The 17,396-nt window shown below is 41.2% G+C and overlaps 1 protein-coding gene across 6 annotated transcripts in view; it reads left to right on the top strand.

Moving 5' to 3' along the window:
* Positions 1-17,192, top strand: part of AGPAT3 (1-acylglycerol-3-phosphate O-acyltransferase 3) — an 88,039-nt gene extending 70,847 nt beyond the window's left edge. For all 6 annotated transcript variants that reach the window (XM_030283351.4, XM_072935436.1, XM_072935432.1 and 3 more), the window contains 7 exons: positions 2,970-3,139; positions 3,327-3,488; positions 4,922-5,075; positions 5,475-5,577; positions 7,869-7,944; positions 10,078-10,276; positions 10,912-17,192. In XM_030283351.4, coding sequence (XP_030139211.1) covers positions 2,970-3,139; positions 3,327-3,488; positions 4,922-5,075; positions 5,475-5,577; positions 7,869-7,944; positions 10,078-10,276; positions 10,912-11,000 — 953 coding nt within the window. In that variant the 3' untranslated portion in view covers positions 11,001-17,192. The remainder of the gene's footprint in view (positions 1-2,969; positions 3,140-3,326; positions 3,489-4,921; positions 5,076-5,474; positions 5,578-7,868; positions 7,945-10,077; positions 10,277-10,911) is intronic.
* The last annotated feature ends 204 nt before the right edge of the window (positions 17,193-17,396 follow it).

Below are 17,396 nucleotides of genomic sequence, written 5' to 3'. Positions count from 1 at the left end.
CCCTTAGTTAGCATCGTGCATGAAAAAAACACACTTTAAATGCTGCTGTCTTACATCCTCTAAACACTGGAAATAATCCACACCATTGTTCAAAGAGGTTTGGAGAAGCTGAGTAGATGGTTGTATGTAGGATAACCCCTAGTGTATAGCCTGTTATAAATTAACACGTTGGGAAATTAAACTATGAAAATCAATGTAAATGTTATGTGGGATTGCAGAGAGCTGATGGCCTGTAATGGAAGAGCTGACAGAATATGCTCTTTAATTGTGATTTATAGCAATTTAGGTAAGCTGTGTAAATGTAGTAGCTCCAGTGCTGCCATTCATAATGAAGTATATTTCAGTATGAAGAAGTCTTTTGGCAAGGAACCTGTAGGTTGGTGTTCTCTGGATGCTACGTTTTGCTCACTTTCTCCAAGCTGTTTGTGGTTTTAGGCTGAGGGTCTGTAAGAGAAAATGCTCTGCCCAGCTGGCAGGGAGGGATACACAGGTGATCCTCTATGTGCCTCTGTTCTTACTGTGTCTCCTCTCAAATACATAAAGCCCAACTTCCAAAGGGGAGGGAGAGAGACTCTATCCAATGTTCCTGACAGCCATCTGGGGAAGGCAGTCTCTCGGGCTCTGGCCCCAACATAAACCCATAAATTCGTGACAGGTAGTCTGTACTTGCAGCTCTCCCACGTCAGCTCCTTTCAGATGAATCACACCTTTGGAGAGTGCAGCATGTTTGGGTTAGTCCTGTTGCAAAACTAACCTCTCAAATGTTGGTGCTTCCAGCTGAGGATGTGCTGTGCCCCTCGTTTGCTTTGTTTCTGGGGGCTTGTGAGGCTGTAAATGCACCTGCTTTGGTGTGTGGGACCCCCAGCTGCAGGGGTGGTTGAAGCAAGGTGGTGCTTATTCCCTCTAGGAACTGTCCTGGGCAGTGCAAGTGTTGCCATTCCTTCATTCAGGAGGATTTCTTGCTGTAGCATTGATAGGATCAGTGCCACACAAATGAGCTGTAACCCACACGCTGAAAAAAGGAAACGAGCCCACTCCTGGTTATAATTACATCATTTGTCAGCACACTTGTTAAGGACAATCTGTTTCCTTGTGTTAATCCTTTGGCTCCTCAACCCTCCTCTCTCAGTATGAACTCTGGCAAATCCTCCACTGTTTTAGGGAGAAAGGTTCTGCAGAAAGTCACATCCACTGTCCTCTGCAGATTTTTTTTCACCTGATTTTGAAGAAGAAACACAACCAGGTGATTATAATTTTTATTAGAAAATGTAGCAAGTACTGGAGATGTTCCTCCTTGGTACACAGTCAGCAATGGAAAGGGAAAATTGCTCAGAGTACCACGATGTGTTTGGTACCACTGCTCCAATTCTCCTGGCCACCTGCGTGGAAGGTGATGTGAGGACACCCTTGCTCTCCTCTTTGCCTTTTACTGAGCCAGGATAACCAGAGAAAGGAAAGTGAGTGAACACAAAGCATGCAAAGCTGGCAAGCAGTGATAGAAACCTGTACCTAGTGAAAAGGAACAAGACAGTTCTGTCTTTCCTCTGCCATATTTCCAATTGTCTGGGATTAAGCTCTTTTGGCCAGCAACGTTTATAACTTTGTCCTGCCTCCAAATGAGCAAGTGCTGAGAGTGATACAGGAGAATAACCTGGTGGGTGAGTAAGTGGTCATGAGTGAAAAAAACAATCATGGGTGAGCTCTGTACCCTCAGCAGACCAGGACTGGTTCACCCAAATCCTGTGTTTGTCTTCTCTGGTGTGGTGCAAGACTGGATCCCAAACTCCTGTTTAGCAGTATGGATAGATGACCCTGTTTGATCCCACTGATGGGAAACGCCTGTGCAGGAAGGTGCTGTCTTGTTTGGCAAAACCAGAAACTCCCAATGGGAAGCTGAAAAACCTCCTGAAAGAGCCTGAAAGAGGGAACAGAGGGGGAACCCGCAGGTGTAGTCATGTGGGAAGGGTTGGACTCCTTTTAACTGCTGTATTTGTGCAACCACATTTTTATTTCAACCATATCTCATTGGATTGAGAAAATACCAATGACTACAGTTTGCAGGGAAGCAAATCTTCCTACTGGGAGGGTGAACTATTCTCATACTTTTTATAGTTATCCCATGATGCAAGCAATGACTTCCATCTGCCTCAATGTACTGAAATGAGGGAAATAAGCTAACCATAGCAACTACAGTCAGTGCATGCTGAATTTAAGTGGAAGGGGGTTTTATGATGAAAAAAGGGGAGGTGGAAAATAAAAAAGGGTAACAAATGTTCAGGGTGGAATAAGAGTTGCTGTGATACTTTAAAGTTGGAGTAAGTGGAGGAAAAGGGCTCATTCTTTTGCAGTAAAAGGAAGACAAAATTTACCATTCCTGTCTTTGCCCAGGTATTTTGATAAATTCACTCAATTTTCTGCTGTTTTTAACTCTGTGTTGATGATCGTAATGCAGAACAATTAGAGCCCTGTGTTGTAATATTAAAATCTATCACAGAAGATCTATGTCACTGCATCCCTTTAAAAGACCTTTATTGGTCTGTTTACCTCCATAAGGCTTGTTTCATGTGGAGCAAAAACATTAGGCTGCATCTATGCATCATTTGTATTCCACCTGGGAGGAACTGTGCTCATTTAGTGGAGCAATCAACAGCTCCACTGTCTGTTTTCAGGCATAAAAGTCTTTGGGCTTTTTTTTCCAGTGGTCATGAAATTTTGCATTTGAAATGCAATGCCGAAACTCGTTGCTGTTAAAAACTTACTGAATTGTCCATAATGCATATGTCTGGTGCCTTAAATACTCCTTAGGGATGGTAATATGGTGTGGTCTATACCCTTCCAGGCTTTTGTTTCATCTCTGCTGGGTGTTTGGGGCAGGAGAGGCAGTGGATGGGGCTGAGGATGAAACTCTAAATGCTTTCTGTAGTTAGGGTAGCCCTAACTCCTCTCTCCACTTTCATCATGTTTACTAGAGTTGGTAATGCTGCTGGAATGGTGGTCAGGCACAGAGTGCACCCTGTTCTCAGACGAGGCCACGGTGAAAACCTTTGGGAAGGAACATGTCATCATCATCCTGAACCACAACTTTGAGATCGACTTCTTGTGCGGCTGGACGATGACGGAGCGCTTCGGAGTGCTGGGGGTATGTGGGCCACGAACTTTCCCTTCCTCTGCAGGGTGACAGGTCTGTTTAAAACCCATCTATAAACAGTTTCTTTGCATTTAAGTTCTTAGCTACAGCTCCATCATCTTAGCTTCAATGTGTTTGACCTCGTTGCACAAATCAGCAAATGACATTTTTGGATTGTCACTTTCGTTTTTTCTCCAAGAGTTCCAAAGTTCTTGCTAAGAGAGAGCTGCTATATGTGCCCCTAATCGGCTGGACGTGGTACTTCCTTGAGATTGTTTTCTGCAAAAGGAAATGGGAAGAGGACAGAGATACAGTTATTGAGGGATTGAAACGTTTGTCTGATTATCCTGAATATATGTGGGTAAGTGTTGAGTCCCTCCTCTGGTACTGGCTGCTGGAAGTGAAACGGTGACAGACTGGTGCCTGTGGCTTTGTGTGTCAGGAGAAGGTGTGCCCGCTTCCAAGAGTTGTCACAGAAAAGCCATGCTCTGTTTCAGGAGGTCTTTTGGGATATACTGGTAGAAAACTGCTTTTGTCTGTTGGTAAGGGAAACTATTTGGGAAACAGTTCAGAAGCTTGAGAATCATTTATAAATCAGGCTTGTGTGATGCTAACAATTCTGTCCAAACTTATTTTTACCTATTAAAAAAAAAAACCAACTTACATTTGATTACTACATCTGCATAACGAAGATTGCTATATCTGTATATTTCCTCAGGCAGGCTGAAAATACACATAAACAAAAAATTCGTTTTGGAGAAGTGAGTGAATTTAACTGCATGGACCATGGATTTTGATAGAACATTCCTGTTAGTGTATTCGTTGATCTGTGAAATTACAGGTTTCCCAAAAAGTCTCTGTGAGGACATATGGCAAGCTTGTATCTTCTGCAGTTACATTTTTTCCTTTTTATTTTGACATTATTTAAAACCAAGAGTAAAACATCCCTGTTTCATTGTGTGCAATGCTGCAGCAGCACAGTGGTGTAATCAACCCATTAACCTTCTTAGAGCTTTGAATGCAAAGATTTTGATAAATTCCCAGTTTTGCTTTTATAGCAACACAAGTAACATACAGTTATTTGGCTTATAAAACATTAAGAGGCTTTTTATGCATTTTAAGTGAGTTTTCAGTATTATCCAGTACATCTTGTTAAAATTAATAGTGAAACATTAAGCCTTAACTAGAACATTGTGACTGCATTGTAATTTTCTACCATTACAAAGACAGAAAAGGTAAGAATCTGGATAATGTATTTTAAGCTACTTAATTGCTTGAATATATGATTGTGATTTATTTTGAATATATCTTCCTGCTGAATGTGGGGAAGAAAAACCAGAACAATTAGAAAATCTCAAGATTGAACTTAAGCTTCAAATCTATACATTTTAATGATTCTACAACTGAGAACCAAGGACAAGTCTCAAGGGAAAACGAAAGTGCAAAATATAGTCAGCATTGATTATTTAAATCAAGACTTCCTGCTTGGTAATTGAAATCATGATTAAAATTGACTTGAGTGGATCAATTTCCCAATTTCTGTGCATTCTAAATGCCACAACTAGGTCTGTCTTTTTGTCACCTTAAATTTGGTACAAGTGTTGTTAAATGTAAAGGTAATGGGAAACGAGTTGGGAGTTGGTGCTTATACCTATTACTTGGTGAGGAGATGAAACAATTGAAGCCTGTGCACATGTATGTTTATCTTGGACAAATTTTCAGTATACTGCTAGATTTCTTTTGATGTCTCAAGATATCCTTGGGTTTTTTTTTTTTTGCTTTTGTCTTGCACAGTTTCTGCTGTACTGTGAAGGAACTCGTTTCACAGAGACCAAACACCGCATCAGTATGGAAGTAGCTGAATCCAAGGGGTTGCCCAAACTGAAATATCACCTGTTGCCCAGAACCAAAGGTTTCACCACTGCTGTCCAGTGTCTCAGGGGAACAGGTACTGCCAAGCTTTGCAGCACTTGTAATGTGTTATTTAGCACCAGCACACTCTGCTCTGTTGTTCATTACAATTAGTTGACTGGCAGTAATGAGGATCCAGCGTGTCAGCTGGTAATTTGTAAATTGCCACAGAACTGTTCAGATACCAGTCTTAAAAAATACTAAAAACATTTTTTTTGTTGCTTAGTTCATAAAGTCATCTGGTGTTTAACAGAGCTGGGAGTGTCAGGGGGCTGGTGCAGATAAATGTGATGTGTAAACACAAAATAGTGGAGGACTCTGACACATTAATGCAAGGCTTGCACACGGCTCTGTTGCTGTCTCAAGCAGAGATGCCAGAAGGTGCTTGCTAGAATTGCTGGTGTAACAGCCATGTTTACTTTTTTTTTCCCAACAGTTTCAGCAGTGTATGATGTAACACTAAATTTCAGAGGAAACAAGAACCCATCTTTATTAGGAATTCTTTATGGAAAGAAATATGAAGCAGATATGTGTGTAAGGTGAGCACATACTGATGGAGGTGAGCCCTAACATGCATAGTTTAGCATGTTGAAGTGTATTCAGATTTTACATGGAAATTTCTTTTCCTGTAGTCCACTTCTCCTTGTCCTTCAGCTTCAGTGGTCCCTTGTAGTAAATAGTCTAAAGCTCCTTTACATGCCAGTTTCTCTCCCTCACTCATATGGTTTGATCAGCAGATTAAAAATTCAAAAATGCTGAAATTCAGACATCCTATGAATGAGGTGGGACATTGTTCACATTCCTCACTGTTCCTTTGCCTCAGAGAGTAGCTGCTAACACCTAACCCCATGCAGCATGTACACATTGCATGCATACCTGCCCATTCTCTTTCTTGCTTTCTCTTTGCTGCCTTCTTCTTCAAAGGCTTCCTTGTGATCAAAAAAACGACCAATCCTGTAGAATTTCTTCTTTTCCCTTTTATGTTTGGACCTGAGACATGACCTGGTTGTTCTTTCCACAGTTCCTTAGACAGTTTACTTCTCTGGGGGATTCACCCACCTTTTGTAAAACATTGCTGTATTCTGGTGATGAGGTTGATACTTGGATTTAAAAAAAAAAAAAAAAGTGTTGCTGCAACATCCACATTTTAGTCTCTCAGCTGAAAAGATGTCTGTGGAGCTGTCCATGGAGAGGTGGAGTTGCTCGTTTGCAAGGGGTTTCATTTTCACTATTTACACTTGCCAGACATATTCCTGATGAGGAAAGTGAGCAGACAATTTGCCAGCCAGCAAAACAGCTGGTGAGGCAGTTCCACCTGTAATTCCACACTGATGGCAGGTGCTGTAGGAGATCTAGCTGGATCTGAGGTGCACATGCATGGATGCCCATCTGTATAATTATTAATTATACGCTGAACTGTGGCAGCCTTCAGTTAAATATCCTTTTTTGCTAATGGAGGTGCAATTTTATTTCATTTCTTGGAGAGGTAATGGGAGGAAAGAAGAGAAATGTAGTTTTCAATAGAGTTAGAAGAGATTCAGGTTTGTAAAACTCTGTTGAGAATGATGTTGCCAGGTAAAAATTACTAATTGTACCCTACAAATTTCTGTGCTTAGATAATTTTGATTTAAAATAGTTGTGGATGGAATAAATATTTTCAAGGCGCTTTTCTACACTTTTTCTCTGTTTTGGGGAAGAAGCTATGAGAGTAAGGAGACTATTTTTACAGATGTTTTGCTGAAAATGGAACATGTCCTTATTGTGCCAGCAGACTTGTTGTAGCTCAGAGGAGGGAAGCACATAAGCTCTTGTTCTTGGTATGTGCAGGCATAGTTACCTGTGCAGAGGTAAGCAGCTTAGCTCTGCAGTCTTCATCTCGACTGCCTCCAGAGGAAATAATCAGGAATTCCAAATGTTACTGCTGTGAGTCCCCTCTAGTGGTGACAGCAACACCATGGCAACTTCACCAGAAAGCTTTCAGCAAATTACTTTTCACTGAGCTTTTATTGAACATTATTTATATGAATTGAGCAGTTTCTCTTGTTAGAGCTTATGTAAGTAAATCTGCCAGATCTGGTGTTCAGTTGGCTTATGGGATGCAGAAATCATTAGAAATGTGTTAGAACAAATTCACAGAGTCATAAAGGGGCTGGGCTTGGTCTCAGAAAAAAGAAGAGTTCAGGGGAATGGTTTGCTCTTCACCACTATAGAGAGGCTCTGAGAAGGCACCTGTGCTCAGTGAGGTCAGGGCTGGCACTGACCCCCAAAACTGTCACACATCCCCAGAACTGTGTGCCTCAGTCTGTGGGGCTGCAGAGGCAAAGAGGGACAAGTGTAGTCACTGCAGATGTTTGCCTTAGAAATGGTATAAAGTGAATGTTTAGTTGCTTCTCCCATTGCTTCCAAAATAGGGTTTTCACTACAAAAATGCAGCAAACAATTATCCTTGGGTTTTCCACTTGCTTGTCTTTTCCCAGTTCCGAGTGCCTCAGTCTGAGCTCACTGGGAATCAGCCAGTGATGGATCTGGTGAAGGAGGAGCAGTGCTTGAATGGGAAGTGCTTATTTTACTGATGTGCTCTGAAACTGACAGGAGCTTGTACAGTTTCTTTTGTCTTAAATAGTACCCAATTCCCATCCTAAAACCTCAGATTTTAAGTCCCAGTTCTCTGTGTTTAAGATCTCTGCCATCAGTGACACTCTTGCCCTTTACTGAATGGAAGGTCTTACGGAGAAGAGGCATAAAACCAAATACCTGGATTTTCTCTTAATTCTTTTTTTCTTTTTTTTGTTTTTCTTCTTTCCATTTTTTAATCTCTCTACTAAACTAGGAGATTTCCTCTGGAAGATATCCCTCAAGATGAAAAGGAAGCTGCAAATTGGCTTCATAAGCTTTACCAGGAAAAGGTAAATAGCTTTGCTTTCTTTTCTGTCTTTTGGGACTTGCACAGGGGAGTGTATTAAGGCAGTGAGTAATACACTCTCTTGCACTGGATGGAGAGGATATTATGTATAACTAGGCAGCCATCCCTCAAAGGGCTGGAAGGAGCAGGACTGAGGAGCCCCTTGGCAGCAGAGGGCTGAGTAGTGAGGTCTCAAATTGCCAGGAAGCACAACAGAATTCAGAGATATGCCTGAGCTGTGGAAGACTAATAGCAATTCACTGTCTTTTTGCATTTTTCAGTGCTTGGATCTCTGTCATGCATTTCTAAAGGCTCCATTTTCCCTGTAGGTGTTTTTAGGCACTTGAGAAGAGTGATAGCTGTCAGGGACAGCCGGTCCCAGCTTTCAGCTGCAATTGTTCTTTGCTTTCATTTTTCTTCCACTGTCACTTTCCTTCTGCCTCCTGGTAATACTCCTGCAGTGGTGTGTGACATGGGACAGACAGTCCCTGGGATCTGCTGCCAGGGATTGATAAAACACATGCCCAGCATGCCTTCAGATGGCTCAGAGCTTTTCCTTGTGTTGTTTCTTTTTCTAACCTTAGGTTAGAAAAATCCATTTTTCTCAACCACAGGTTTAACACTTCTGTGGGGAGTACAAGAGAGCTGTAATTGTTGTCCAGCCCTAAGTGGTGGATTATTGAACTTGAAAAGTCTATCTTGATTTCTGTGTTGCTGATCTTTGTGGGAAGACAGCAGAGCACAGAAAAAGTTAAGTATCTTGGGCTTTCCCCAGCTATGATGACCTGTGCTTCTGCATTGCAGAAAATTGTTCTGAGTTTCATTATATTTATTTCAGCCTAATTTGTTTGAATATCTGAACTCTGATTCAGTTAAGGAGAGAGGTTATTTTACAAAGAGCAGTAGCTCATCATCTTTTCCCCCACCTCCTCTTAGCAGGTCTGTAGAACCAAAGAGTCTTTGAGGTTGAGAAAGGCTTCTAAGAACATAGTCCAACTGTCAACCGAGCACCACCACCATATTCACCACTAAACCATGTCCTCAAATGCCAAATCCATATGGGTTTTTTTGAACACTTCCAGGGATGATGACTCCACCAGTTCCTTGGACAATCTTAGTGCTTTACAACCCTTTCCATGAAAGTTTTTTTTTTTCCTAATGTCCAGTCTAACCCTCCTCTGGTGCAATGTGACATCATTTCTTCTCATCCCTCCTGATCTTGGCTGTACCTCTGTTCAGCTTTGTTGTGAGATGTTGACAGGGAGTTATTGCTTATGGCCATGGGTATTATACATATTGATCTTACAGCGTTAGCAATACTTTGTAACTGGAATCCTCTCTTTCCTTTAATTGCAATGACTTTGTAACTGGAATCCTTTTCCTGCACAGAGGGTGTGCCCTCCAAAGGCTGTTATTGGCAAGGAATGCCTTGCACTTCTCAGTCCTTTGTAAGCAAAATTAAAAAAAAAAAAAAAAACCAAAATAAATAAAACCAAGAAATAGCCAGACTTGAGCCATCCTTGGTAATGGCTTGGAAACCTTAAAGAACAATCTTACAGACTGAGGGAAGGTGGTGGGCACCTTGTTCCTGTGACTGATGTGTTCCAGGAGTGCACCTCTGCAGGCTCAGCTCAGGATGCAGTGGCTCTGTTGCAGGGCTGGGATTAGGGCTGGTGTGGTGCTATCTCTGCTCTCAGCTCATTCCTTGCCCTCCCCTCCTGGCTCTCCATACAGAATTTTTCTGCTGTTCTTTGCTGAATCATGCTGACCTTTCTGGAAGTAAAAACAGGAAGGAAAAGCACCCATCTAAGGGGGTTTGTAGTGTCTGAACTGGTCTCTGGCCTGAAGCTGCCCTAAATTCCTAAGTAATTAACAGGCAAGATGAAGGTATTTGGTAGTGGAGAGGATTATAAGGTTTCAGTTTTTGATGGCGCCAAAATTGCCTTCAAAAGGCTTAAAGGTCACTTGGATGATCAACAGAAATGCCCAAATAAGTGACAGCAGATGGAATTGGATGCTGTGCACTCTTGATGAGCTTGTACCACAGATACTGCCTTTGATGTTGTTCTGGAGCTGACTAATCTTGGGCTGCTTGGTGCAAACATTATGAACCCATTCTCTTTTCTCTTCACCCCAGGATGCTTTGCAAGAGATGTATAATCAGGAAGGTGTATTTCCTGGCAAGCAGTTTAAACCTCCTAGGAGACCATGGACTCTCCTAAACTTTCTTTTTTGGGCCACAGTTCTCCTCTCTCCTCTCTTCACATTTGGCTTTGGAGTTTTTGCAAGTGGATCACCTCTCCTTATCCTTGCATTCCTGGGACTTGTAGGAGCAGGTAATAAAAGCAGAGACCATGCTAAGCCCTGTGACATATAACAGGATCCTTTACCTCCAATAAGTTCTGTGTATTAATTAATGAGAATGGGGCTTGCAGGAAAATATTTGGAGCTCATTTATCAGTTTTTCTATTGTACAGCATTTTTATTGTTTCAAAAGCTTTAATCTGGGCAAATTTGCCTTCATATCTTAAGCAAAAACTGTAGTAGTAGCCTGTGAGTCTTATAGCCAATTATTACGGTGCCTGAAAGAAAAAATACTTTCACTGGACGACTTGTCTGTGAATTAAAAAAAAACCCAAACAAAACCACCACAACAAACAAAAAATACATAAAATGACCAAATTTTCTCCCCCCTCTCCCGCAACAAAAAAACCCTAAGAATGAAAGAAGGGGAAGTAGAGGGAGGGGATATGCTCCAGTGTTCATGCTACATGTCCTGTTAACCAAGAGAGGCAATAATTATATTTTTAAATCTGGATTGTCCCTCTTTGTGATCCCTGTGCAGCCCATAGAACGCACTGTGGGTCACTGCTGACTTGGGGATTGGGTTCTGCTCGTGTGCTTATGTGTAACTTCCTACATGCTTGGACTGGTTTTAATGTGCCTCTCATTTCTCTGTTGTATTTTAAAGCTTCCTTTGGAGTTCGTAGACTGATAGGAGTAACTGAAATAGAAAAAGGCTCCAGCTATGGCAACCAGGAATTCAAGAAAAAGGAATAACTGATGGCTGCAGTTCAGCACATATAACCAGACTATGGTATCCAATTAACTTCAGTTAAAAAACAACAACAAACACTTAGAAACTATCTTTTTCTTAATAACTGATGACTAATATTAATGAATAAAACTTGAGCCAAGAATGAAGAAGTTGGAGGCATCGGCTGAAGAGAATGCACCAACCTTCTGCCTGTTCAAGGATTACTGTAGTCAAGCTGTGGTAGAAAATCTGGGGTGGGGTGGAAGAAGAAACTAATTTTTCTTGCTTTGTTGGGGGACTTGGGGTGGGGGAGAAAAGAGGGCATTGGCCATGGCCACGTGTATCTTCAGGTGACTGAAAACTGGTTTCTGTCAAGAGCACTACACTCACTTTTACAACAGGAGCCATTGAATGTTTCCTCTTACTAAAGCCAACGTAACATTTATTGATTTCCAACTTCTCTTACTAATGAGCCAGGAAAAAACACCCTCCTTAAATGAATTGACAGGTGTTCATTGGGTTAGAGTTTTTTTGGCTGTGTTGTCATGGCTACAGATGAAATCCTGTTTGTATGTTACACTGACACTTTTTATTTTCAGGCAACATCTAAAGACTTCTGTAATGCAGGAGAATGGATAGTGGAGTTTGGAAGCAGCGTGTTATCCATCAGGATATCCCATAGAACAGATCCAACAGGATAACATTCTCATCCTATCTCCTGCTTACTACTCAAGGCTGTTTAATTTCAAAATTAGGTCTTGAGTCTTGAGTGCAGTTTGCCCTGTTTAACATCAAACATGTTCCATAATTTTTAATCTGTTTGGGCTTGTTTTTTTTTTTTAATTAGTGATTGACCATGGGATTTAGAGTTGTGCAAAGAAGGACATTTTTTCAGTTCTTTTATTTCTTTTTGCATCTCTCATTACCAAAGTCCAATTCAGCCAACCTCTCTCAGTAAACTGGGAGGCAGCACTAGAAATCAGCACAATAGTTTTCAAAATGTCTTCTTTTGTAAAAAAAAATGTGAAAAGGAGAGGTCTGTAGCAGTCAAATTTTGAATGCTGGCATCTCCTGAAATTCTAATGAGAATTTCAACATGGATTGAGATGGGGCCAGAACTTTACCCTGTGTGTGTCAGGATAGGGTGTGCTGGTCTTTTGACTTGGTCATACTTTAGATGTTCATATGAAATTTTTTGCAAGGTGAGCTGTGCTGTTAAAGCATTAGAAAGAGTATAAGGTCTCTTCAGGGATTTTAAGTATCTTTAGTTTTGCTTGTTGACATTCTGGTCTTTTTCACTCAAAATTAGAGCTCAGAATCATGTCTGTATCTGTCTCCTTTTTTTCCCTTCTTTCTTTCCTTTCCTTTTTTTACAAACGCACATTTGGAGGTTTCTGTAGGTTGTTGCTGTATGCATAGCTGGAGAATTATTTGCAAACAGATGGTAACTATACCTGTATGTTCAAGTCTGAAGGTCACAATCTGCATTTGGCTGCTCACAGAAGTGGGTGAAATGAGTTGCAGATCTACAGCTGAGGGCAGAAGCTAACCCTCAGGGTCTGTATCTTTAACCCAGCTGCCACTAGAATATTTATCTCACTTTTGTAAAGATCAGATTTTATCAAAGCACTGGTTGTTGTTTTCATCTTTGCTCTGGTAACCAAGATAAGAGAGTAATAATTTACCTTCTTTCCGAATTTGCTCTTAACTGTTGGAATGTAACCTCTTCTCCCACAGGTTTTTCTGTTTTCAAACACTGGAAGAGCAATTTTGTAACTTAGAAAAATATTTTACTTGGGGTCATTAATCACTTGTTTCTGTCATGCACTTGATTTTTATTTGTGGTCTTTTCAACAAGAGCATTTGAAGGCTGACCTGAGTTCTGTCTGTCTCCTGTTAGACTCCACCTCGCTGAATCCTTGTACCCAGACCCCCAATGTTAGTGTGTCATCTTCGTCCCCTCAATAAATCTCCCCTAAGAGAGGGGCTGCAAATCTGTTGCAAATGTTAGTGGGATTTGAAATATGCTTTGGGAACTGAGGAGAGCAGAGCCTAGCCATAATTCTGTTTTCCTTGCTGGATGTTTTTGTACTTAGTCTTCAAATACAGTCAGACATCCAAATGCTGATAAAGTTAACTCTGGCTTTTCCCTGTTTTTAACCAGAGGACTGAGAACAGTGGGGGGGGTTCTTTTTTTTTTTTTTTTTCTTTTTTTCTTAAGTAATTCAGTAATGGGTATAGTTCTTGCTTCCTAGAAAGATATTACAAATGCTGTATACTTGCTTCCTGAAGATGATATTGAGTATATATAAATTGTACTGGCTTAGCAGAAGAGGCTTGCTAAGCAGGCTGACCATTGACTATGTTTTATACTTACATTTTGAGCAGTATATTAATGGGCATGACGAGAATTTCACAAAATAAATCCCTTCTTAATGCTGAGAAGAGGGGAGCTGCTTAGAGGAGAAAGGAATTAATAGCCTTTCTCTTTACAGGATCCTTTTCTCCTCTTAGTGCATGTAACTCCCTATTCAGGATCATGGGATTAGTGCATGTCTATCAAGAGGAGAATAATCAACATTTCATATTTTCTTATCATAACTTATTGGTCATGCTTTCTTTTTGAAAATATAATAAATACATCATCAGATACTTAAATTGTGCTCTTCTAAACAGACATATCAGTAACCACTTGAAAAACTGAAATCTACAGCAGTGCACAAAACAGTACAAAACCAACACAAATCTCTTCATTTTGAATTTTATCTCTCAAGTAGGGGTTTTTATACTCGCGCGCGCACACGTACACAGAGTATGTATAAATTAAAATGACTGGAAATAGCTGAAGTTAATGTCACTAATGAAGATTAGCAGGTGGATTGGATTGGAAAAGTGAGCATAGATTTTATATCTTATTTTCTTCTGGTTTAATAGAGCATAGCTTGTATATTTGACTACCAAGCCCTTTAAGAGCAATAATAAACAAAAATATATCATGTTTTTCGTCTTTTGCTTTTCAACCATGCTAGGTTTAATAAACTTACAGCTACGGGAATGTTTTTTCCTCTCAATTTTTCAGAATTTTCATTTATTGCTTATTTGTTTGGAGTAAATAGAGTTTTCCAGTGTGGACTTGCAAGCTGACTGCTATGGAGTTCAGCACTGACTCCGAAGAGGAATGGTTCTCAGACTTACATGGACAGATGATAGATGTATGCTCTTGGCCTTGGCAGCGTTTCTCATTGTCACCAACGGCAAGGATGTTGCTCTCCAAGTGGGATTTGCAATTCCAAAGGAGCATCACACTGACCTACATCTGAGAACCTGGTGAGAGAGCTTGGGGACTGCATCTCTGAGTTAGAAAGGCACAAAGAGCTGATGCTGAAGAAGGATGTGGTATCCAGAGGCCTTGGCTCGGTAGGATTACAGTTCTCTCTTGCTCATTGTGGGCTGAATGTGCTCTTGCAATTGACTTTGCATCACTGAGCAAAATATCTGTCTCTGCACAAAGAGCATGGGCAATGTTCCTTTGTTCTGCTTTAATTTATCTCGAAGGGCTCTACACTTAATTGCTGACCAATGAATCTGACTGCTGCCTGTGTCCTAATTGCCTGGTATTCACAGGAAAAGTGAGTGTGACTGCTCACTTCCACGTGGTACCTTTTGTCTCCATCACCAATGTCTGTATATTTGCTCACCTGTATCTTCTGCAGATGGTTTGGTTACAACCTCTTGGCAGGAACCCAGAGCTCTCGGTTCAACCAGTCCTACAGCAGTTGTCTCACATGGCTGGGGTTTTCTCTTCCTGATTTTTGGTGCTGGTTGACAGCTCTAGATCTGAACTGACAGGGTTGTTTGTGTTTATGTGATAATGCAACTTTGCTGCTTCAAAACAAAACTTTTAGCAGGGAAGAGAAGACCTTCCTAGGCCTGTTCACACAGGCCCTCCCTACTGGCAACAGGTCCCTCTGGTGAAAGGGAGTTGGGACAAGGTTTTTACTAAGAGTTGGAAGAATGAGAAAGCCAGGGAGTCACTGTCCATTGGATATTTGCTGAAAGTACTGTTTCTGTCTTGGGACTACCCCAAAACCTGGTTTTGCTTCATGTACCTTTTGAAGAATCGTGGGGTTGGAGGCTTTTAATAATGCTGACTTGACACTACACAGCGTTTCAGATTGAAGACACAGTCTGATGCACTTCAGCATCCTGGAGAAGTATTTGTTAGGAAGTCTAAAGCCAAGCTTGGGCAGACCTCACCCAAGTGTTTCATGCAGATGCTGGAGGCCAACACAGATGAAAGTGGAGAATCCATTCCTTGATGTCCTTTGAAGATGGGATGCAGCAGGATAGCTCACAGCATCTCCTGGATGCCATGTGCTTCTGTCCCCTGGTGTGAAGGTTGTAATTCCCAGCAGACGATTGCTGCAAGTTCTGCTGTGTGCCTGCACAAAGAAGCTCCTCCCCTGTGATGGAAATACCGAATTTGCACTCCCACCCAGCGTGTCACAGCTGCTTGTTCCTGTATTCCTGAACCTTCTGATCATAACAGGTGGTGCTCCAGGGCTGCTGGTGCTGAGTGAAGCTGGGATTTGAAGCAGGTGACAGCCCTGGGAGCTGTGAAGGAGAAGGAACACCGCAAGGTGCATCACTGGGAGGAGCAGGACCACTGACAGGTCTGGCCAAACTCTTGCTCTGAGAAAACTGAGTGATCACCAGGAGCAAAGCAAAGCAGAGACAACTGCGTGGAAGCCAAGCTCTGACTAATGTGGATGTGAGACCTCCCTGTAACAACTTACAAAATAACCCTTGCCATGTTCACGTGATTTGGGTCCGAATTCCTCCTAAGGGCTTGTTTCAGATGAGGGCTCTCACTCTGCCCTGTTCTTCTTTAAGGCTGGTTTATCTGATTGTCTCTGCAACAAGATGCTTGCAGGCTGTTGGTTGTGTATTATTTACCTGCTGTGGTTTGGAGTGAGAACATTCTGGAAGTCAGCATTACAGGGTCTGTGCCACGTGTGTTAGCCACCAGAAAAAGTAATGAAAATATTTCATAATGCAGAATTGGGAAGACATGGGATTGGCGTGTGTTTCTCTGATCCTTGGCCTCTGTAGGCTTTTAGAAAGCTGCCTGTGTTTCTTAAAATGTTATACCTGTAGTTACCAGCCAGTGTTCAGTTTTTGAAACTGCAAAGAAAGATTATTTGTGCACTTTCACTGTTGAGGCCACTTGAGTGCAGATAGTTTATTTCTAAAAACCAGTAGAAGAAGCAGAATTTTATCTTTTTAGGAGAAAAGTGTATTTTAAAATTAGAAACTTCAGCAGCAATCAGAATATAATAGTACTTTTAAAATTTAAATTAGAAGTATTCCTTAGTGTGGGTATACTTCTAATACCACTACCAATTTTCAGTCTTGCACAACTTTTTTTCATTTTGGCCAGCGTGCATTCTTAAGGAATACACACTGAGTTACAAATTACTAAAAAACAATTTGCAAAGGAAGGAAGAGTAGGTAGCAGAGCCTAATCAGGAATTAAATTTTACTCCCCAAGGCATGAGCGGGTTCTGTGTACCTCCTTTACTCCGTGCATGTGCATCTGTGCAGAGAGCCAAGCTGTGTCCCCTCGTGTCCCTTCGCTTCAGCTGTGTCCGAGCTGTCCCTTGTGACATCTGAATGCTGAACTCGCCTGAACGCCCAGCAGCGTTCCTCACTCACTCCTCAGATCACCAGCAAGTACTGTAGCTTTAATCAAAACCTTCTCTCCGAGGAAAATCACCCTCCTTAAGCTGACTGATGTGTTGCAAACCTGTCATTCGGAGGGAAGTGTAAGTCACCAGATGATCATTATTAGCCAAATCTAACGAGTAATAAAACTGTATACAGGGTATGCATTTACTGTGCATGTGTATATATTTTTGTACATTTTTACAGTTGTTTCCTACACTTGATTTTATGATGTTCAGAAGAAGTGTGTCTGAATCTGGTGAAAAAATAAGAAGCTATTAAGAAAACCTGACCCTGTCACCTACTGTAGTTTTTACAGAGAACTGTGCCCAAACAAACACGCAAATTTATAGTGCTATGCAAATTTTACTTTGTAAGTTGTCTCTTATATTTTGCTTAAGTAGTTTATGCTGTTTTTACTGGGCTTTCAGAAAAAAAGATGAACGCAAAAGCCTCGTCTTGTAAAATAAAATAGCTTTGGCTGTGTGAAAGTACTGTATATTAGAATCTCATTCATGTTTTCAATTGCTCATTTAACTGTATGTGATTTTGTACATACTATGATGGAATAGAGGGGGTTTAACTGTGCTTGAGTGAAATGGTGACTGCCCAGCATCTGGCTTTTTTTCAATTGTTTATTGAGCAGCCCATAATGTAACTGGGATGTCTGCATCCTTTTCCTACTTATCACTCTG

This window comes from Taeniopygia guttata, chromosome 1, assembly GCF_048771995.1.
Source record: "Taeniopygia guttata chromosome 1, bTaeGut7.mat, whole genome shotgun sequence".
Lineage (NCBI taxonomy): Eukaryota > Metazoa > Chordata > Aves > Passeriformes > Estrildidae > Taeniopygia > Taeniopygia guttata.
Note: the sequence above shows the minus strand (reverse complement) of the source record. Positions and strands in the feature narration are given on the sequence as shown.